Raw genomic sequence first — 21,690 nt, forward strand, 5'->3', positions numbered from 1 at the left:
CCTGCAGGAGCACGGGGCGGTTCTCTCTCCTGTGCCCTCCTGAGTGGGGATGGGGAGGATCAGCGGCCTGGCACACAAAGCATGACGATTGGCCAGGCTCGGGGAGGATTCCCAGGGACAGGAAGGGGAAGGGCCCCTCACAGCCCCCCCAGCCCCTGCCTTCCCCGCTGCCCAAGGCTTCTTTCGGAACCTCCCCAGACTAGCTGCATTTTAAAACCAGCCCGAGCCCCTCTGTCTGCGGCTGTGGCACATACGGGGCAGAATGGGAAGTGGCTGGCGAAGCAGCCGCCCCTTAGTTTGGGCTGGTGTCTGGCCATCCTTCTTCCTCCCTCTGGGCCCTTTTACCGCACTTGGGCACCAAGCCGCCATCACTTGTTTCCCCCTCCCCTCCCCCCCCCCCCCGCACTCGCACTCACAGCAGACTAACAAAGAGAAGGGACAGCCGGGCATCTTTCTGGGCACCCTCCGCTCCGTTCTCCGAAGGGGAGAGAGGGCAGGGGCTGGAACCCCCCCCCCCTTTTTTGGCCCACCTTTTGTAGCCAGAATCGCCTCCCCCGAGGCCCTGGCTCGGCTTTTTCTCAGTGGCCACCTTGGCAGAGGTGGGGGATGCAGGGAGGAGGGAGAAGCGCCAGGGTCGGTCCCTTTAAGCGGCTTTCCTTGTCGGGGAGCTGGCCAAGGGGTTGGGGCCGGGCTGCTCCCCCCGCCGGGCTTGTCTATTGGTCGGAGAGATTGACTTCTCTGGGGTGGGGTGGAGCAGGACAGCTGGAGGACGGCAGCTGTGGGGTGAGCGCTCTCCGGGGAGCTTTCTCTCCCCGGCAGGCCCTGCTCTGAAAGGAACAATGCTTCCTTTTGCCAAGTCCCCATCAAGGCTAGATTTCTTTCTCTTTCTTCCCAGTACTCCCCCCCCCCCAATCTGTTTCAAGATGGATGACCCAGTGTTGGGGGAGGGGTGCGGAGAGCTCTTCCAGGGAAGGGGGATAAGAGGCTTCCCCGCCCCTTGGTGAGCGGCCACCATTAGAGAGAGCCAAGAGGTAGCCAGGAACCCCTGGCGCATTTCTCCCTCTTGGCCCCCAGTAAAATACATGCTTGTGTTTCTCTGTAGGAAATCTCCCTGCTAAGGATGAGGAGCCCGAGGGAGTCGGGCCGCCGACTAACCGCCCCGTCCCCCGAGTGCTGGTTTGCACTTTGTCCTGGAGGTGGAAGGAAGGAGGGGGATAAGTGGCTCCTCTGGCTTGTGGAGATGGGGGAGGAGAGGTCAGGCTCTGGGACTGATTAACTCTTGAGGAGCCTCGAGGGGAACCTGGCCCTGCTGTTTGGCTGTGTAGGGCTCTGGGGGCCCGGCAGCCGGGGGAGGGGGAGCAGGGCTGCCCAGCAAGGTGGGCACGCCCCCGAGGGCAGAAAGTGGGCTCCAGTGGAGCCTGCCGGAACACGCCTTGCTCTCCCCCGAGGCTGCCTCGGTTTCCTCATGGTCACACACAGGCTCGCAGTTAGAACCGGAAGCACTGCCGAGAGAGGCGGAATCACCTGGTCTTTAATTCCTGGGATTGTTTGGAAGGAATTGCTTTATAAACTTTAAAAAGGTTACGGAAATGAGAGGAAAGCGTTCCCGGTTATTTAGTCCCAGCAAACACTCTCTGTCTGAAGCACTTGGCTCGCGGCAGCCCGGGAAGCAGGGCTGTATCGGCTCATTTTACAGATGAGAAAACTGAACCTTAGAAGTGAAATTCCATTCCACAAGTATTTGCTGTCGGGTCCGGCGCGGTTCCAGTCTGCGGATGGGAAGGCAAAACAAAACCTTGCTCAGTCACACAGTTGGTGTCAGAGCTGGAATCGAAGCCCAATAACAATGTTTAATGTAATAATACTGGGGATAATATTATACAGTCATCATAAAGTACCTACTATGTGTCAGAGAACGGGGTTTACAAGTCAGGTCCTGGTAACAAGCCTGGGGGGCGGGCGTTGTTGCTCTCGTCCGTCAGAGATGAAGCGGCCGGGATCAGCTCGGCCAGCATCACCAGCGAGGGTGGGCTCCCTGATTCTGGGCCCCGCTCCCAAGTTGTGGGTGCAGTTTGCATTATCCCACCGCAGGGACTGTGTGATAGCGGGGGTTTCTTTATCTAACTCGGAGTACATGTCCCGTTCTCTCCCCAGCCGGTGTAGGGAGCAGGGTTAGCTCTGGGTACGACTGGACGGCTTGGGGTTCGCCCGCCCCTGTTCAGGCTTGCCCTTGTCCGCTTCCTCCTCGGTATCTCCCCTTGCCCAGAGCCCCGACTTGTCCTAAGGGAGAGTCCCCCTTTCTGGGAGATTTACATTTTAATAGAGAATTCTAAACAAAGAATATTTGCATTTCATGCCTGGGAAAGCTGCCGGTCTGGGGGCCCTTCTGCCTCGGAAGCCCCCAGCCCCTGACTGGCCTGGGGTCCTGGGGCCGCACAGATGGCCCAGTGACCCCCACCGGCCTGGCTCTCTTTCAGATCATCGAGAAGCGCCTGGGCCACATAAGGAGTCGGGTGTTTCGGGAGGTAGAGATGCTGTACCAGTGCCAGGGACATCGGTAAGGAATCCTTCCTTCTCCCTGCGCCCTCGGCCCCCTTTCTGCCTCAGCCCTCGCCTTAGCCCAGGGATAGTGTCGAATGGAGGGCATTTTGTTGGGCAGGAGCATCTCTCTCCCCTGTCCCAGCCCCAGTGCAGTGAGTCTAGCTCCCGGCGTGCAGCCTCCTCCCCTAACCTGGCCGGCAGTCAGTGCTTGTAAGAGATGGGTCAGGCTGGAAATGGGAGCTAGTTCCGGCAAATATCCCTGTTATAGTCCTACAAAAGGGTGTCTAAGGGTTGTTTTTCTGAGGAAGTTGGGGATCCAGGGACACAGAATCTGGGGTTGGCCCTTCTTGGCCCTGAAGGTGGCAATTCAGGCTCTCCTTCAAGGGCTGCCCACATGAGTTAGGAATGAGGGCGATTGATGACTAAAGCGCCTTCCCTTGTCACCTTCCTTTCCCCCTCCCCAGAAATGTCCTTGAACTGATAGAGTTCTTCGAAGAAGAGGAGAGATTCTACTTGGTGTTTGAGAAGATGCGGGGTGGTAAGTACTGGGGGATTCTCTCTGAGGCTGTCCGGTGCTCAGCCCTTTGACCCCTGTGGGGTATTTTTACCCCATTCCCCCCCCCCCCCCCAACTCCTGATATGAAAGATCCAGGTTAAAAAAAACATGGTTAAAGTCCATGAAATCTTCAAGGAGAGTAGAGGATTTTTGAGAGAACATTCTTCCACATAATACTGAAAATGGACCTATAAATAACTCAGAAGTGATTTTTTAAAAGAAGTTGGTACCGGACCTAGGATTTCATTAGTCTGGGAACATGGTTCTCAAGCTTTTTGGCCTTAGGAGCCCTTTACCCCCTTGAAGATTATCAAGGATCCCTCCCCTTTCTTTTCCTCCCCCCTACCGAGAGTTTTTGTTTTCAAGAGTACCTCTTAGTATTAGGAAAACCATTTTAATTTTGGCGAATCCTCTGAAAGCCCTCTCCCACATGGAGAACAACTGTTCTAGAGAGACGAGAGTGTCAAACACTCGGCCCCCAAGACTCCCGAATGAGGCCCAATGAGGGAAAAATGCCATTTGGTAATAATTAACAAAATAAATAGGAATATAATAAAATAGAGATGATATTACATTTTAAAATTGAGACAGCATGTGGAGCCTGGGGATCCTTGTGCTACTCGGTGCCTAATGGCCCCGTTCCCGTTTGGGTTTGATGCTCCAGGCCCAAGGTACTGAGGGAATGGCCCGTAATGTTTCAGGAGCGGCACCTTTTGGGTATCTCGGAGCAAAGTGGTTTTTGTTCTGGTAAGAGAGGTCAGGCTGGAAATGGGAGCTAGTTCCGGCAGGGTTTGGAGAAATAGCGGACGACGACAGGCGTGTAAAAGGGTGGCTGAGGGTTGTCTTTCTGTGGGAGATAAAGGATGTTGGATTGGAAGGGACCTTGGGGAACATCTAGATAAGTCACCCCCATGAGTATTTATTAAGTGCTTTCTGTGTACCAGGCCTAGGGCTGGGTGACTGGGATACAAAAAAGGGTAAAATCAGTGTCTGGCCTTATATTCTAATGGGAGGGAAGACTTGTAAAGGACTGGTAGTTACCAGGTGTCTTGTACTTCCCCTAGGGGGAGAATGGGACGGGGAGGTTCCTGAAGTGTGGGGGTTGGGGAGGGGGATTTCAGCTGAATCTTGAAAGGAGGAGCCAACGAGTCTGACGGTCCTTCCTTCCTGTACCCAGGCTGAGGCTCTGGAGACCTCCCGGGAGGAGGGGCCTGTTGCACACCCGGTTCTCATGGCTGGGAGGCTCTCCTGAGGTCGAGCCCAAGCTTGGCTCCTTGCCCCTTCTTGCTCCCCTCCGCGGGAGCGGAGTTGGGAGGCGGGTGGGCGGGCGCCCACCGGCACATCTTGGGGGCCAGAGGCAGGGTCTCCATGGCGATGGTAACTCCCCCAGAATGTGGGGGAAGCAGGCTTGGGCCCCTTTCTGGGCAGCATCCCTAGCCAAAGTGAGTTACAGTGGAAAGAGCACTAAACTCGCTGTCAGAGGGGAGCGCTTTTGAGTCCCGAGACCCTTGTGCACTGGGTGACTCCTGTGCAAAACCGCTCTTTCTCTGAGCCTTGGTTCCTCCTCTGCCCCCTCCCCCCTGACTGTGCCTTTTTCCCCTCTGCCCCTCCCTCGGCAGGCTCCATCCTCTCTCATATCCATCAGCGACGTCATTTCAACGAGCTAGAGGCCAGCATGGTGGTTCAGGACATTGCCAGTGCCCTTGACTTCTTGCACAATAAAGGTGGGCAATGTCGGGGTCTCGGGAGAGAGGCAGAGGATTAGGCCCAAAGCCTGGCTCTGACTCCCTCCCGTCCCCTCCCTCCTGCCTGATCCCCTGCCTGCACCAGCTGGATAGCTCTCTGCCCAGCTGAGACCCCCTCCCCACCCCCCAAAAACCCTTGGGGACCTCCTGGCCCTGCCCCCCCCCCACTCCTTAAGGTATTTTCTCCAATGCTCTCCCCACCCTCTTGACCTTACCTCTCCTGTCTGGCTTTCCCCCAGGGATTGCACACAGGGATCTTAAACCTGAAAACATCCTCTGTGAAAATCCTGACCAGGTGAGGAGAGCTCCTGGGAGGAGTGGCCGAGGGCCTGGGGAGCAATGGGTCCCTTGGGGCAGAGCTGGGAAGGCCGCAGCCGTCACCTGGTTCTAGGGCCTTCCAGGAGGGATGGATCCCTTCTCAGACTATCCCCCCTTTCTTTACTGCATAAATAGAAAACAGAGAATTACAAATGAGACCAAAATGTATTTGTGAAGAGAATTAAATTTAATAAATTTTTAAAAAGCATTTCAAAAACATATTAAAAAACACAAGTTCACAGATGCCCTGAAATCTCCCAGTGGGCCCTTTGGAGGTGTGGACCATCGGGTAGTGCCCCTGATGTGGTTCCTCCCCTTATTTCATGGAGGTGAAAGCTCGAGCTCAGAGCAGCGAAGAGGCTCGAATGGAGGGGCTCCCCGTTCTGTGCTTTTCCAGCCTGCGCCGAGGGGATTTGAGGGACTGGGGCCCCCCTCCTCTGCCCTGGGCCCGGCCCCTCTCCCTGCCAGGGGAAGGGCAGGGATTGAGGGGGAGAAATGAGACCACGGGGAGCTCTATGGCTGGCCAGCCCTGGGCCAAGCTTGGCTCTCTGCCTGTAACGTCAGAATGCCCGGGCCCCCGCACTTTGCCCACCCGTCTCTCTTCCCCCCCACCCCCCTGCAGGTTTCTCCAGTCAAGATCTGCGACTTTGACCTTGGCAGCGGCATTAAGCTCAATGGTGACTGCTCTCCCATCTCCACCCCGGAGCTGCTCACGCCGGTAAGTGGCTCACCACGGCCGGGGAGGGGGCAGTGAGGGCGGGGCCCCGGGCGCCCAGAGCTGGGCCGGGAGGTCCTTGCCTTCGGGCGGCTGGCTCCCTGGGCTGCCCCCGGCCGGGCCTCGGTTTCCCCCCATTGCCCTGGAGTCGCAGGGGCTTTGCAGAGGCAGGGCCGAGGAGGCAGACTCTCTGAGACCCACCCGGCTGGGCCCGGGGCCGGGCGGCCCCCGGGTTTTCAGGGAGCGATCAGTATTCCGTGGGAACCCGCGGGGGCATCCTCTGCTCTCCGGGGCTGTGACGCGCCAGCCCCCGTGGGCCCCAGAGTTACATAACACCCCACTCCTGGCCGGCCTGGAGCAGAGCCCGGCAGCAGGGGAGGAGTCGCGGGGAGAGAGCTTAGGGCTCGCCTTAGCAACAGCGGCTCTGATTGGGTGGTGGGGTGGGGCCCGGCGCTCAGGGCACCCAGAAATGGGTCAGGCGAGGCCCGGGCCAAGGAGAGGAGGGGCTTCGAGGCGCCGGGGCACCCCGGCTGCACTTACGGTGCTGGCGATGGGCCGGGCTTGGAGGAGGCGGGAGGCTGCCCCGGGGTGAGGGGCAGCGCCAGGACCACACCCCGGCCCCTTCGGGCCCCTCTGGGCTCCTCCTACCCAAGGCCTTCGTCAAAACCAGGGTCTGGGGTCCTGCGCTCCACCCCCTCCTCCCCCAAAGCCAGTGACCTCTGACCTAACCTCCAGGAGTAACAGCAGGGGAGCAGCCCCCGAGAGCTCCTGGCCGCCGCCTTGCCAGCCTGTGTCTCTCCCTTTCCCCAAAGATTTGTTGGGGGCACCCCCTGCTCCTGCTTCTCGGGGCGATTCCGGCCCCTGACCAGCCCCTGACCGGCGTCCTTGCTTGCAGAGCTGTCAGAGACTGGCCCCCGCCCACAGGGTGTTGGGGGGAGCCAACCTGCAGAGGCGGCCCCCCCATGGCAGAACCCTTGGCTGGAAGCCCGGTCTGGGCGGGGATGGAGCTGATGCAACCGGGCCCTGCCGGGTGGGGAAGGTGAGGCTCCCAGCTGGGGCTCGGGCAGCCCCCACCCCCCGGGCTGCTGGGCCTGGCATCTCGGGCAGCCTTCCCCTCTCCGGCACAGAGTTGGGCTTTGTCTCGCAGAGCAGGGGGCCCAGCCCCCCTTCCCCATCAAGCTTCCTGTCTCTGGTGCTCCGAGGGCCTCCCTCTGCCCCTCCCCCACGGCTCTGGGGAGGCTGGAAAGTCCCCTGGCTGGTGAGCTCCGGCCTTAACCCTTTCTGTCCCAGCGGCCGCCAGTGGGAGGGGCTTCCAGCGGCTCACCTGTCTGTAAGGGGGCCCAGAATGGCTCCCAGCTGGAGGCAGGACAAAGTGGGAGGCGACCCACGGAAGGGCCGCAGGTGGGGTGACAGGGCCGGCCTCTCACTGCCAAGTGCTGATGCTGAAGGGGGAGAGAAGCCGGGGTAACCGCAGCCCTGCTCGCTGGGGCTGGCGGAGCCGCCATCTGCCTTCATCCCCCCACTCCCAAGGCAGGCCCTTGTGGGTAGGACGCTGAGGGCCGGGGCCTGTGGCTTCCTCGTCCGGGTCACGCCGCCAGTGAGTGTCCGAGGCTGCAGGGCCGGTGCTCTGCCACCGCACACCCTCGCCCGCCCCCTGGCCCCTGCGGGACCCCCACCTCCCCCACTTCTCTCACCCCCTGGCAAGCACAAGGGGAAAGGCCTGTGCCAGCTTGCAGGCTCCTGGTGCCCCAGCGGGTGAAGAAGGGGGAGGGGAGGACGTTGAGGGCCGGGAAGAAAAGGTCCTTGAGTCTTTGGCTGGTCCAGGGGAAGAAGGGAAGGGGCCCGTGGGGAGTGGGGAGGGCCAGAACTGAGCTTGGGACTCCCCAGCGTGGAGCACACGCCTCCGGGCCCCAGTGCAGGGTCATTGGTAGGTTTGGGCCCTTGCTGGGGGAATCCCCTCACTGCTGGGACGGGGTTAGCAAGTCCTCCTGGCCCCACGGGGGGGCTTGCCGTGTCCGGAGCTCCGGCCACACTCCCGTGGGACCACGGCCGGTGGGAATCCGGACTCCGGGCGGCCTGGCGGGGGTGGGGCTCGGATGAAAGCGGATTTGCCAGGCGGGAGGTCCCAGCGTGGAGAGTTGGGAGGGACCTTGGCGGCCTCCTGTTTGCCCGGCGGTCCGCGGGCCTCGTTAACCAGGCGCGCTTGAGATGGGTATGGGATGAGGAAAAGGAGGTTCGGCCAGTGAGTGAGTCACTCCACGAGCATCCACCAAGCTGAGAGACCTGATTCCAAACCGGCTCTCAGACGCTCGGGAGGCCTGTGACCCCGAGCAAACCACTTAACCCCCAGCTGCCTTAGTTTCCTCATCTGTAAAATGGGGTTAATAATAGCACCTCCCTCCTAGAAGTGTCATCATCAATTAAAAAAAAAGACAATGTGGACACCGCTTGTGTGCCAGCTGCTGTTGTCTTAATTGGGACCATAAAACTGAGGAGGTTAGATGAGAAAGCCTTTCCAAGTTCTTCCCAGGTGGGAAGTGGAGGAGAAACGGCATTTCCCACAGCCCACGCCGGGTCCCACCCCTCCTGGGCCCGGCCTTCGGGGCTTTAGCCAGACCAGCTGCCCAGCCAGCTAGCTGCTAAAAGCCTGCGTCCCTGCTGCTGGCCGTGGTGCCCTTCCTGAGTCTCCTCCTCCCTTTTCTTTCGATTCCTCTTGGTTGTTTTTAGTTGCTGCCTCCTCTGAGAAGTCCTCCCTGACTGCCCCTCAGCTCCCAAGGCCCACCCTGGTCCCAGATCAGGAGTCCCCTTTGTCCCCAGCAGAATGCGGACCCTTCTAGGACAAGAGGTGGTCTAGGGACCCCAAAGCCCGTGTTTGCAGGAGGGTGCAAACCCCACTTTTGCTGCCTGAGAGAGTCCTCCCGGCTGAGGGGACGGGCCCCCTTGTTGCTGTGCCCAGCACAGGGCTCGGCCCCGCCAGGCCCCTCGTAACCCTCCCTCCTCCCTCCCAGTGTGGCTCTGCAGAGTACATGGCCCCCGAGGTGGTGGAAGCTTTCAATGAGGAGGCGACCATCTACGACAAGCGATGTGACCTGTGGAGCCTCGGGGTCATCCTCTACATCCTGCTCAGTGGCTACCCGCCCTTCGTGGGCCATTGCGGCAGCGACTGCGGCTGGGACCGGGGCGAAGCTTGCCACACCTGCCAGGTGAGGGCCTGGCCCTTTCCTGGGACCCTGACCACTAACCTCACAGGACGCACGGGGAGGAGGGAATCGACCCTTGTGGCTTTCCTTTTCCTACCTTCATTCCCTAAATCTTGTCCTTTGGGACTAGGCAGAAACCTGTGGTCTCGGCCCCCTAGAAGCCCTTCAGCTACTTGACAGAATGCTGGCCCTGGAAGGGCCCTCTGACATGTAGAGAGACCCCGAGAAGCCCCTGGACTTGTTTACCCCCTGGCACAGCCCAAACCCACATCTCCATGCTGTGCACTCAGGGGCAAGAGAGGGAGGGGGCGTGCCCCCCACTGCTCCCCCAAGAGTTCTCTTCCCCAAGGGAGACGGAATGTCCCGACCTCTCTGGGGTCCGCAGCGGGAGTGCGAGTTGGGGAGCGGGGCTCTTAAAGTTCTTGGCTAATTCCTCCCCCCAGAACATGCTTTTTGAGAGCATCCAGGCAGGCAAGTATGAGTTCCCTGACAAGGACTGGGCCCATATCTCCTTTGGAGCCAAAGACCTCATCTCCAAGCTGCTTGTCCGGGATGCCAAGAAGCGGCTGAGTGCGGCCCAGGTCCTGCAGCACCCCTGGGTGCAGGGGGTAAGTGTCCCGGGGCTGGGGCGTGGCCCAGGCTGCTCCCTAGGCTTCGGCTGGTGCTGTTTGCTGTGGAGGGAGGACAAGGAAGAGTCAGCTGCGCTCTGAAAGCTAAAGGGGACGGCTCGGGGGTTCCCAGGCCTGGGTCTTAGCCAAGGTCGCTTCGGATTCCAAACAGTATCAGAACAGGAAGAGACCTTTCTAGCTGAAGACACAGCTCCTGAGAGGTTGTGCTTGATGACAAAACTTGGGAAAATCGGAGCAATTGGGAACCATAAACTTAGTTTGACTTGGAAATGGGAAATAGTAGCTCCTCACTTTTGTTTAGAGAAGTTCTAAGGTTACAGTAGCCCTCTGAGGTAGGAGGAAAAAGTGTCCCCATTTTACAGATGAGGAAACGAGACTCTTATCCCGAGGTTATAAAGTTGGGAGAAGGCAGATCCAGGTTTCCACGGCTGCCGGCCGAGGCTTCTCCCACAATTCTGTGCCAGCTCTTAAGCTCTGAAGTAGAAGGTTCTCTCCTGTCCCTTTTATTTCCAGATCAGGGGTCTGAGGCCCCTCGAAGCCCGAGCTTGTCAGGGGGTAGATAGATGGGGATCGCTCTGTTTAATTGGGCAAACGACGATTGGCTTGGGGGAGGGGGGAAGAGGTGCTACAGCATCTCCGTTGTCATGGGGGTTGTTCCTCCTTGTTTGCCTTTTGTCCCTCCCTGGAAGAAGGGCGCTCTTTGAGAGCGGGTCCATTGTTCTGCCTTCTGTTTGCCAGCATGAGCAGGCGCCAAGCACAGAAGAAGCGCTTGGCGGACTCAAATTTTGCTTCTGTTGTTGGGGCTACAGGAGGCAGAGGAACAATGGTGCCGTGCGGAGAGTGCTGGGAGTCGGAGTTGGCGCTTTCAGACTCACACAAAGTGTCACAGAGGAAGATGGGGGTGGGAGGTGGGGGAGCACGGAACCTTCTTGGAAGGTTTTTACAGATGGGAGCAAGCACCTGAGTGGGAAGGGACCTCAAGCTATCCAGTGCAGCCCATACCTGGTCAAGAATTTTGTCTAAGAAATAATCCTCCAGACCTTGCCCGCTGGCCTGTCATGGGAGGAAGCTTCCCAGACTCCCAGAGACTCCCATCCACTTTGGGGAGCTGCAATTATTAGGAAATCATTAAGCTTGGCAGTTTCCCCCCTCCCCACCCCCATAGCCCTTTCCGTCCGTGGTGTGCTAGAAGAAGGGCCACCCCAAAGGCTAGTTTGGTCCTGGACTGCACAAGAGTGGGACAGATAGACCCTGTTCCAGATACGGGGCACCCACCTAGTCTATACTTCTTAAAGATTAAGGGATCCTTAAGGAAGGTCAGCTTCATTTGTCCTGGCCCCTTTTGGCAAATCTGCTTGCTAAAGCCTCCTCAGGATAATGTTCTTAAACACATAAAATGTGGCCAAGGCCCGACCCTCAAATCCAGTGGTCTGGGCAGTTTAGAGAATTCAGACAGAAGAGAAGCTTGCTTGCTAACAGTGCCCTCTCTGAAGTAGAGAGAGGTATCCAGACGGAAGGGGACAGAGAGCACGAGGGAGGTCTCCCAGGCCCAGAAGCCCCCGAGGCCCACTGCCCTGGACCATCTCAGAACAACAGGTCCACAGTCTTGACGTAGTAATGGTTCTCCCTTCCACCAAACATGTTTAGCCCCTGCCGTGTGTCAGCCAGGGGCCACTGGGGAGGAGAAGGCTCAGTCCTGCTGATAAAGGTCTGTTTGGGGGAGATAAGACTTGTGCACAGAAGAACTACTAATATTCTTAGGCTGTGTTTGCTCAGGGCTGAATGAGTGGGGGTTATAGATAGTCGTTGAGGTTGGGAGACCAGGGCCTGGTGAAGGTTGGCTAAGGTGATCCAGTGACTTGAGCTGGACCTTGGAATGAAAAGGGAGAAAAGATGATGGTCCTGCTAGTGACCTCACTCAGATTGTGGATAATGGAGTGCCAGGCTGGTCTTAGAGGGGCACATGGGCCATTTTAAAAAACTTCTTGTTGAAGGAAAGAGTAGATGGATGAGGTTGGAATAGATGAGAAGGCCCCAAAGCTGTCCTAAAGTCTGCTTTAGTGAATGAGAAGGATCCATAGTGATGAGAGATTTAGAGCTGCAAGTTTTTTTGTCAAATCCAACTCTGCCAAAACTGAGGCCCCAGGTGATTAAATAATCCTGGAGGTCAAATTTGGGTCTTCCTGAATTCGTGTATCCACTCTTCATCCAGGTAGAGTAATTTTACAAAGAAGGAAATGGGTACAAGTCACAGAATATATCATATATGTTAAAGATGGGCTTTATTAGATAAAATGGAGGCTGTCTTTCCAAAAGGAGGTCTTTAAAAAAGAAAAAAAAAGGGAATATATATGTTGAAAAATAGATTACACATCACCCTCACCTGAATATGGGGGCAGGGCCAACCAATATTGAGATGGACATTGGGGTGTGTAAATGGGCGCTTCTCAAATCCTTGAAATTATTTCCGGTACACATTCTTATTACAATTTTAGTTTTTTTAGTTTTTCTGGATTTTGTTGTGTCTTTGGAAGCTTGTCTCTGGTTCCTGCCCTGGCTATCTTGTCCAGTCCAAGCTGGTGGAAAAATTGTTTAATATCTTCATCTGTTACATAAATCCTGAATGATTAGTTCAGTGATTTTAACTTAAGTCTTGCAACAGATGTGATTTATTCCTTGTGTCCTTGGAAAAGGTGCTTAGTCTCCACATCTGTGTTTCTTCATCTGTCTTCCTCTTTAAAGAGGATATTGAACTAGATGATCCCATTAAGATGCTTCCTGGGTCTAAAATTCTATGAATCTAAAATATACCTGGTTCCAGAAATGTTAGGAAGTTCTGCCATGGTGGGGTGAGGGAGGAAGGAGTATGTCTTGTTTCCCTACAGCCTGATGACTTTACTTCTTTAAGTGGGCCTAGTAACTTAGCTGCTTTCTAAATTGCTTTCCAGTCCATTTTCTCATTGAATTCCCAGCACGCCCTCGGAGGTAAGTGGTGAAGTCCCAGGGTCTTCACCTCCCAGGTGATGAGGGGCTGACTCCCGGCATGTCTTAGCAGCAAAAGTCATAACCTTTATGATTCAGAGCGCTTTGTAACTATCACTTTATTTACTTCTCTTATCCCCACTTTACAGATGAGGGAAATGAAAGAGTAAAAAGAAGGCATTTATCTACCAACTACTAAATGGGATTAGAACTTTTCTAGACCAAAACTTTGGCTGTTATTCTCACTGGGGCTCTACAGGGGCTTTCTGTGACTCCCTAAGGAAAATTCCCCCTCCCTAGTTTGGTATTGAAGGCCGCTGGGTCTTTGGATTACAGATTCAAGGAGGGCATGGGGCACAGCTGCTTCCCCACTGGCTCTGCTTCCTGTGGGTGTGGGTGCAGAAGCACCATAACTGGTTAAAGCAGCACCTCCAGCCTCAGCACTTAACGAAACCCTAAGCTGGCCCCCAGCCTGGCCCAGGACTAACGAAGGATCTGTGTTCTCTTTGCAGTGTGCTCCAGATAACACCTTCCCCACTCCAATCATCCTGCAGAGGTGAGACAACTCCCTGACTCCCTGTCTTTTCAGTGTGACTCTAGAGAGAGGCTTGTTCTAGGCTGGGCAAGGGAAGGAGGCCGTTCTTGGTTTGGGGACAGAAGGTGCTGACCAGTGGAGCGCTGGTCTTAAAAAGGTTTCGTCCTGGTTAGATTTGAGCCTTCCAATTTCTTTCTTAAACTGTGGGTCTCAATCCCATTGAGAGTCTTGTACCTGAATGTGGAAGTCATGAAATTATAATTTATTATCAGCTAAGTATTTGATTTCTATACTTATTCTATATAACCACACAATTCAGAGTCCTGTAAAAATTCCCCAGGTGGAAAGGAGTCATGAGTGAAAAAAGTTAAAGAAGGCCTGGGCTGGGGGCTTTGGCCATCGATTATTGCTGTTGGCCAGTTTAGCCCAGTGGTTAGCTCCCTGGAATATCGGTGTGGAGTGCAGCTGTATAGAATTGTGGCTTCCAAGTTGTTACCTAGCCTCACATCTTGGACCCCATATTATCTGGGGGTTTTTAAAAAAACATTTTCCCCAGTTACATGTAAAAATGATTTTGGGGGGTATGTTGATTTTTTTTTTAACATTTCTTTATGAATCATGTTGGGAGAGAAAAAGTCAGAACAAAAGGGAAAAACCACAAGAGGAAAAAGGGAAAAAAAAGTCAATATAGCATGTGTTGCTTTGTGCTCAGTCTCCACAGTTCTCTCTCTGGATGCTGATGGCATTTTCCATCCAAAGTTTATTGGGATTGCTTGGATCACTGAAACCCTGAAAAGAACCAAGTCTTTGGTAGTTGATCGCTGCACAATCTTGTTATTATCACCGTGCACACTACATTCCGGGTTCTCCTTGTTTGACTCGGCATCGGCTCCTATAAATCTTTCCCAGGTCTTTCTAAAACCAGCCTGCCCATCACTGTATTTTTTTAGATCAGTGATATTCCATTACTTTAATGTACCACAAACGTATTCCCGATTGACGGCGTCCGCTCCTTCCCCAGGTCTTTGCTGCAAACGCTTTTGCACCGGGGATGGGTCCCTCGCCGGGGTTTTGCCCCCGTCGCTCCTTCCCCGCCTGTGGAGGAAGTGTGGGTGGCGGCAGGCGCCCCCCCAGCTTTCTCTCGAGGCCCATCCTTCTCCCCCGTTCTGGCCTTGGGAGCCGCTCGCGTTGGGGGGTCGGCTTTAACTCTCGCCTCCTTCCGTGCCCCCAGAAACAGCAGTGCCAAAGAACTCACCTCCTTCGCGGCAGAGGCCATCGCCGTGAACCGCCAGCTGGCCCAGCGCGAAGAAGACGAGGAGGAAGAAAACCGACCAATCGTCATCAAAGCTACCTCATGTTCCATGCAGCTGTCGCCCCCGTCCAAGTCCAAGCTGGCCCAGCGGCGGCAGAAGGCCAGCCTGTCCAAGGCCCCGCCGGCGCCGCAGCACCTGGTCAGCCCCCTGGTCCTGGTCAGCGACCACATGTAACGGCCCGCCAGGGCCCCTCCGGCCCCTCCTGCGCACTCGTCCGTTGAGGTTTGCCGGGGTCGGGTTTGGTTTTTAAGCTGTCGCCAGCCGTCGATCACTCCCTCCTCTGGCTGGTTTCCAGGGAGTTCAGCTGACCTTGGGAGTAGTTTTTTTTTTTTTTATAAACATTTTTTAAGTGGTCTAATGGTATTTACCAACGAAGCAAGAAAGCGGCACACACCCCGCGCGCGCCCGGGCGTGGGGCACACTGATTGTTTTGGGTCCTTGTTTGTTGTTGAGGGTTCCCTCCCTTCCTACGCCAAAGGATGCGCTGTCAGCTCAGCCCGCCCCCTAACTGTGAAAGACGGCCAGTCAGTCGTGGGAAAAGTCACGTGGCCCCTCGCCCCGCCCCCGCCCCGCCCTCGCTCCCTCGGCTCCGGAGGAAGGCCTGCGTCCTCCCTCCAGAAGCTTTGAAGTCTTCCAGAGCAGGGGAAGGGTCCCTGGGGGAGGAAAAGTCCGCGGGTGGGGGGAGGGGGCATGCCCCCCTCCCCCCGCATATGTGCATACTTCCTATATATGTATATACATATGCATCTGACACATATGCGTACGTATATATATGTATGTATATATATATATAATTTATTTTGCTCATCCAGCCCCGTGGGAAATTCTCAGTATTCTAAGGGAACTTTTCCCCCCTGGCCTGTGTACAGTATTGAGAAAGGAGTGGTCCGCGCCTGAACTCCAGGTGAAATCTGAACCCGCTCCAGATAGAATAGGCTTCCTCTCCGTAATTGTTCTTCCCACCCCCCCCCCCCAAGCTCTCCTTTTTGGGGTCTAGCTTGGAGCACAAGTTGAACCCACCTGGACACGGCCTTGGAGCAGGAGGAGGACGCCCCCTGGAGGAGGCAGAGCCCACCCCCAAGCTGGGCCGCTCCCCGGGGCTCTCCCCCCCAGCCCCCTTTTTTTCCTCTCCTTGCCCTCCCCCACCCCACCCCATCACTGACTGGCCAGAATGTAGTCTAAGAGCAGGGTGTGGCTGGCGTTCTCCCTTACTTACCCCGCTCCCCACCTCATGGGGCAGACAATCTGGGGCTTCTGCGAATCTCCCCCTTCCCCCCTTTTTTTCCTGGGACCCTGTTAGGTATCGGCCTCCCTGGGGGAAGCAAGCGTACCTGACTGTTGGTGATGGGGACAAGACACTGCTGGAAGGTGCTGGGATCCTGGGCCATTAAAATACTCGTGCCCCCCACGTCCGGGGAGGGAGGAGGAGAGCCGGATTTCCCACGGATCCCGGGGTGCTGCTACGTGCCTCCCGCGCCGCCTCCCACCCTGGGTCCGAGAGGAAAGGGGGGGCGGGAAGCTTGATTTACCTTCTCTGGCTGGAACAGGCTACTCAGGTGCCTAGGGCGGGGCACCTGTGCCCCGGGGGCCCCACGGGCCCATTTTCAGGGCTCAGGGCGAGTGGGGCAATGCCGGCTCCCCTGCCCTCCCCTTCCGTTTGGAGTTAAGCCTAGAATGGGCGATTTCAGTCAGTGGGGGCAGACGGGAAGAAGTCCCTCCTCTTCCCCTTCCCCACTCGGAAGCCTGAAGCTGAAATCAACTCCAGTGCCCGAGGGGAGAATTTCTTTTGCCAACATTCAGGAAAAAAGCTCTAGTTTCCTGCTTAGACTTTAGGTGTCTTGGATCCTGGGGCTCAGCAGATCCAAGCGGCTCAGGGTTCTAGTTCGATTCCGATGAAACACTCCAGCCAGGAATTCCTATAGAGAGACTGGAGTCTCCTCCAGGTCCATCTCTCCGACACCCTCCGTGTAGAGAGAGCCTCCCAGGAGCCCGGAGAGGGCACCTGCGCCGACAGGTGCTTTCTTCCCGCCACCTTTGGGTTCTGGGCAGCGATAAACTATGCAATACCAGTTCCGTCTTATGTGTGCATATATATAGATGTAAATATATATATGTAATTTTTTCTTTCCCAGTCAGGGAGGTCAAGATGGTGGGACGTGTTTGGAGAGAAGTCCTCAGGTTTTCTTTATAGTCAGTCCCCCTAAGCCTCAAATAGCATTTTTCTCGTCCCCTCAGCCCTCATTTCTTTGCTCCCGAACCCCTCCAGCCCTCGGCCAGAACTCCCTTGAATAGACTGGGTCACACTGTGTCAGTTTTGTCCCATGCCCGCCGAGGAAGTTGGGAAACTGCTCAGACAGCCACAGGTGGAAGCAGGGGATTCTGGGGAAATGATAGTCATTGCTTCTTCAGAGTCCAAGGTCTTTGATTGTACATTGTGTTTTTATAGGGATTTTGGAGTCATTTGTTTTTATTCTCACTTGTAGATTTCCTCCTGCCCCCCACCCCCACCCAACGGGTATTTGTCTTATATTAAGAATACTTGAATGGTGTAAGTAGGGGTCAGGCTATCCCCACGCTACACCTGGAATCCTGGTCACACCTGGAGGAGGGGGCGCGGAGTTTTTTTGTTTTGGGTTTTTTTTTTAAAGCAACTCCCTCCTCCTATGATTCCCCCCCTCCATATGCCTTGATCTCCAATCCTCCCCCAAAATCTTCTTTGGACATACCTGGCAGGCCAGGGCAGGGCCTGGAGGATTGAAGTTTGCTCCCCTACTGACCTACTGAGTGTTGTGGGGTGGGGCACGACAAAGGAGGAAGATGGAGAGACCTCCTTTCTATCTCCTGCCCCTTACTCCGGCCCCTTTCACGGGTCAGACTTCTGATTCACTTCCACAAACGCTGTCTGCAGTATCTGAAGTTTATTGAGTAGGAGGGGGGTGTAAATGGAAAATCAATAGTTGTTCTTTCCAGCTGGGAGTTTTCTGGGATTTTTTTTCTTTTAACTCCCCCTTCCCTCCCCCCCCCCCAAAAAAAAAAGCCTTGGAGACTCAAATTGCTATTTTCCCCCTACTAATCAGAACTTAGCTGATACTGATGACTGACTTTTATTTTTGTTTTTTTTTTTTTAATTTAGGTTCACTTTCCCTTTCCTGCCCAACTGTTTCCCTGTCCCTATTCCTGCCCCCTCCCCTTTTAACCAATTAATTCAACTTGGAACTGGTTAGAAATGTTACTGTGAACCTTTTTCAAGGCTCATAAAAAAAGATGCCCCCCTTGTCCCCACCCCAGCATGGGGTAGGCCATTCTTGAAAGTGGCCGAAATGATGTCACACACTGCACTGCTGTGGTATCCAAGACTGGCCCCCATGAGAAAAGGGGTATGTCAGCTTAGAAACTGCTGAAAAAGAAAAACAACGAAAAACAGAAAACATACACCATCCCAATAGAAAGAAAAGGAGGGAAAAAAAAGCACTTTAACTATGGGGTACCAGGTAAACTGATACAGCTCAAGAGTTTTCCTTTATAACAACTATCAAATGCCAGAATTTTGTATTCTGTTTTGTAAGAATTTAATAAAAGCATTGCAACCTATTCCTTGTAGAAGACTGTGTTGTTGCCCATGGGCTGCTGGGCCGGGGTTGTTGACTCGGGACCCCACTGGTGGGGCATGGGCCTTAGTTGGAGGATTGAGTAGCCTTTTGCCTTCATGGAGCTGGGGCTGGGGTGGGTTGACCTGGGAGGGGGGAAGCACACACAGTGATATAAAACAGTGGTTATTGGCTCCCCAGCCTTAAAGGGCTTCAAGGCTTCCCTGGGTGGTCCATGTACAGACTGTGTAGAGACCAAAAGTGATGAGCTTAAGGTCACGGGGAATATAGATAGGGCAGAAAATTAGGGAGGATAGTTAACGTTGGAAAACACAGGGCTCAAAATGATTTAGAGCGAGCAGAACAATGAGCCAAATCTAGTAGATGAAACTAAATGGAAATACAAGTCTTGAGGAGGCCAGAAAAAAAGCAATATTTCTCCTGACATGAGTTTTAATTGTTTTAGAGCTAGCTTCTATTTTGGCAAGTGCAAGTATTTTTTATTCTCTCCCCAATTTGTTTCATAAAGCCAAGTGTAAAAATGAGTGGTCCTAGATAATTACCAAAGAAATTAGGCACTTTTCCTCCATCTTTCCTGCTCCCCTTAAGACATTGGAGAAAACTGCTTTGTTCTGCTTACAAAGGACGGTTATAGTCCACTTTAAATGTTAAAAAAATTTTTTAAATACAGATTGTAGACTCCTTATAACTATGTGACTAGGGAGGGAATGGAGCTTTCATTTAGCATAAACAATTTTCTTGTGAAGACCAGATTTCAAATCCAGATGTAATTCAGGGAAATCCCATAATCCTGTTTGCCTCAGTTTCCTCATCTGTAAAATGAGCTGAAAAAAAGAAATTGCAAACCATTCCTGTATCTTTGCCAAGAAAACTCCAAGAGTTAGAGATGATGAACAAAAACTGAACAAAAATCAACTGGGACCGGATGCTCCATGTTGTGACCTTGGATTTGTGGATGTTATTCCCTCCAGGCCAAAAATAAGGACATTGAGGCAACACCATCCAACTGGAAGCAGTTTTGCCATTTTAGTTTGGTTCTAGAAGTGGAAGGTTCCCCCTTCCTGGAGAGATTCAAGTACAGGGCTATGGCCATTTCTCAGAATGCTGCAGAAAGCTCTGAGGGCTCAGGAGAGATCAAGACCAATACAAACTGCTTGTATGTGTCAGCTCTCAGGGTCTCTGAAGACCTTTGGAATTGGTTGGGAGATATGGGAGACCCTGGCACGGGACCACCCATCAGGATGTATGACCGAAGCAGAGTTGTGGCAGCTCAGAGACATGTGAGAGGTGCAAATTTAGAGACTTTAACATTCTAAATGTCCATATGGTCCCAGTCTGTGGGAGAGCCTTCTAAGCTCCCGCTGGTCTGAGCAGCTATGTCTTGACCCTAACAAAGTAATGTCATATGGGTATTCTTTGAGAAAGGACAATCAATAATGTGTCTGTTGGAGATGATGGGGAGGAAGATTATGGCAGGGAATTTCCAGGATCTCTTTCCCCAATTGTAAAATAATTTTGTGTTAGTTCCTTCTAAGATCATTCTAACAAGGACCTACTAAGTGCAAGGCACTGAGATATAAAAATAAAATAAAATAAAGCCCCCCTGCTCCTACTGGAGTCTCTTCTAGTGATAGTAGGTGTGGGAGTCAAGGAGCAAAGCACATAGATAGGTATGTCTATACAAAGCAAGGTGACTCAGTATAGAAAAAGGCTGAGGAGGAAGAGGAGAATCTTGCAATAATCAACACATTTTAAATGCCTGCTAGGTGCCAGTTGCTGTCGTAAGTCCTGGGAATACAAAGACAAAAAAACCAATTGTTTTCCCCTTCCTTTTTCTCTTTTCCTTTCCTTCCTCCCATTCTTTCTTGAGTCCTTTCTTATCTCTCTTCACTCCCTTTTCCCCCTTCCTTTCTGTCTCTTCCCTCACTATCTCTTCCCTTATTCCATCTCTTCCTGCTCTTTCATCCCTCATTCTTCTCTCTTCTCCTTTCCTCACTCCTGTGGATTATAACAGACCTCAATCTTGCCCCTCCTTCAGCTCCTACTTCTGGGCTGGGGAGCCTAGACTGATATTTTAAGGGACCTTTCATATCATTCTTTTCCTTCGTCTCTCTCTTGCTAACAACCTTGGTTGGCCCCTCTGCCCATAGCAGTAATAGCGTCTTTTCCCCGGGTTTCTATGATCTAACTGCTTTCCTGGTCTATATTTGGAGAGACCATTCTCAGATCAATGACGAGATCAGAAGCCAGACTCTAAGTTGTCAAAGCAAAGATGAGAGGAAAGAAAATGGAGGCATCTACTGTAGAGGACCTCCTCAGAGAGTTTGGCCACCAAAGGGAGAAGAAATGGAGGATGCTAGCTATTGAGAATGGGCGAACCAGGTGGGGAGGTTTTGAGGATGGAGGAGACTTGGGCATGGGACTATCACTTTCCGAGTCTTGTATATCTTCCTCGCCTGCTTCAGACATGGAAAGGAAGTGGGTGAGATGCCCCATCAGTGCAGGCCGACATCTACTTTATAATTAGAAGTCATAGAAATTAAGATGTGAAGTGACTACTACAGGGATTTAAACCCAAATTATCCAGACTCTGATTCTCAGTCTCTATCCAATAGGCAACTCTGCCTCTCATGCCCCTATGAATATTACTCTAATATTGCATCAGATTTTTGACTGCCACATAACACCATTGATTCATATTAGTCTCTTATGCCCATGAAACTACCCCCAGATCATTTTCAGAAAAACTGCTGCCTGGCCATACTCTCTGCATTATTGCACTTCAAAAACCAATTTTAAAAAAATGTACTTATTAATTTTTGACATTTAACTATAAGATTTTTATTTCCATTTTTTCCTTCCTTCACTCTTTCCAAAGATGGCAATCAATCTGATATGTGTTATATCTGTACAATCCCATTAAATATAAGGAAACCATTATTTATTTATTTTTCCTTGAAATTTCTTTATTTCCCCCCCAATATGTGAAAAGATACGGTTTTTTTTGAGGCAACTGGAGTTAAGTGACTTGCTCAGGCTCACACAGCTAGGAAATGTTAAATGTCTGAGGCCAAATTTGAACTTGGGTCCTCCTGACTTCAGGACTGGTGCTCTATGCACTGCATCCCCTTGCTGCCCCACAAAGATAGTTTTTAACCTTCACCCTTGCAAAAGCTTGTCTTCTAAATTTTTCTCCCGCTCCCCCCCCAATAGCAAGCAATCCAGCATAGATTAAACATGTATAATTTTAAATGTTTCCATATTCATCATGCTACACAAGAAAAATCTGATCAAAAAGTGAAAGAAAAAAATAAGAAAAAAAAACAAGCAAAGAACAGCAACAAAAACGTGAACATCCTATGCTTTGATTCATATTCAATCTCCATAGTTCGTTCTCTCTCTCTCTCTCTCTCTCTCTCTCTCTCTCTCTCTCTCTCTCTCTCTGGGCAGATGGTTCTTTTCCCTCACAGGTCTTTTGGAATTGCCCTGAATCACTTCATTGTTGATCACCCCATATTCCTGTGGTTGCCGGGTACAATGTTCTCCTG

General features: G+C 53.1%; 1 protein-coding gene across 1 annotated transcript in view; it reads left to right on the forward strand.

Moving 5' to 3' along the window:
- The window catches only part of MKNK2 (MAPK interacting serine/threonine kinase 2), a 29,516-nt gene extending 11,391 nt beyond the window's left edge, over nucleotides 1-18,125 (forward strand). Inside the window, exons 6-14 of the mRNA XM_051972251.1 lie at nucleotides 2,478-2,557; nucleotides 3,006-3,079; nucleotides 4,717-4,821; nucleotides 5,082-5,137; nucleotides 5,783-5,878; nucleotides 8,884-9,078; nucleotides 9,519-9,683; nucleotides 13,199-13,242; nucleotides 14,453-18,125. Of these exons, the coding sequence (XP_051828211.1) occupies nucleotides 2,478-2,557; nucleotides 3,006-3,079; nucleotides 4,717-4,821; nucleotides 5,082-5,137; nucleotides 5,783-5,878; nucleotides 8,884-9,078; nucleotides 9,519-9,683; nucleotides 13,199-13,242; nucleotides 14,453-14,708 (1,071 nt within the window). The 3' untranslated portion in view covers nucleotides 14,709-18,125. The remainder of the gene's footprint in view (nucleotides 1-2,477; nucleotides 2,558-3,005; nucleotides 3,080-4,716; nucleotides 4,822-5,081; nucleotides 5,138-5,782; nucleotides 5,879-8,883; nucleotides 9,079-9,518; nucleotides 9,684-13,198; nucleotides 13,243-14,452) is intronic.
- Nucleotides 18,126-21,690: the final 3,565 nt, after the last annotated feature.

The sequence above is a fragment of the Antechinus flavipes genome, chromosome 1 (assembly GCF_016432865.1).
Source record: "Antechinus flavipes isolate AdamAnt ecotype Samford, QLD, Australia chromosome 1, AdamAnt_v2, whole genome shotgun sequence".
NCBI classification, from domain to species: domain Eukaryota; kingdom Metazoa; phylum Chordata; class Mammalia; order Dasyuromorphia; family Dasyuridae; genus Antechinus; species Antechinus flavipes.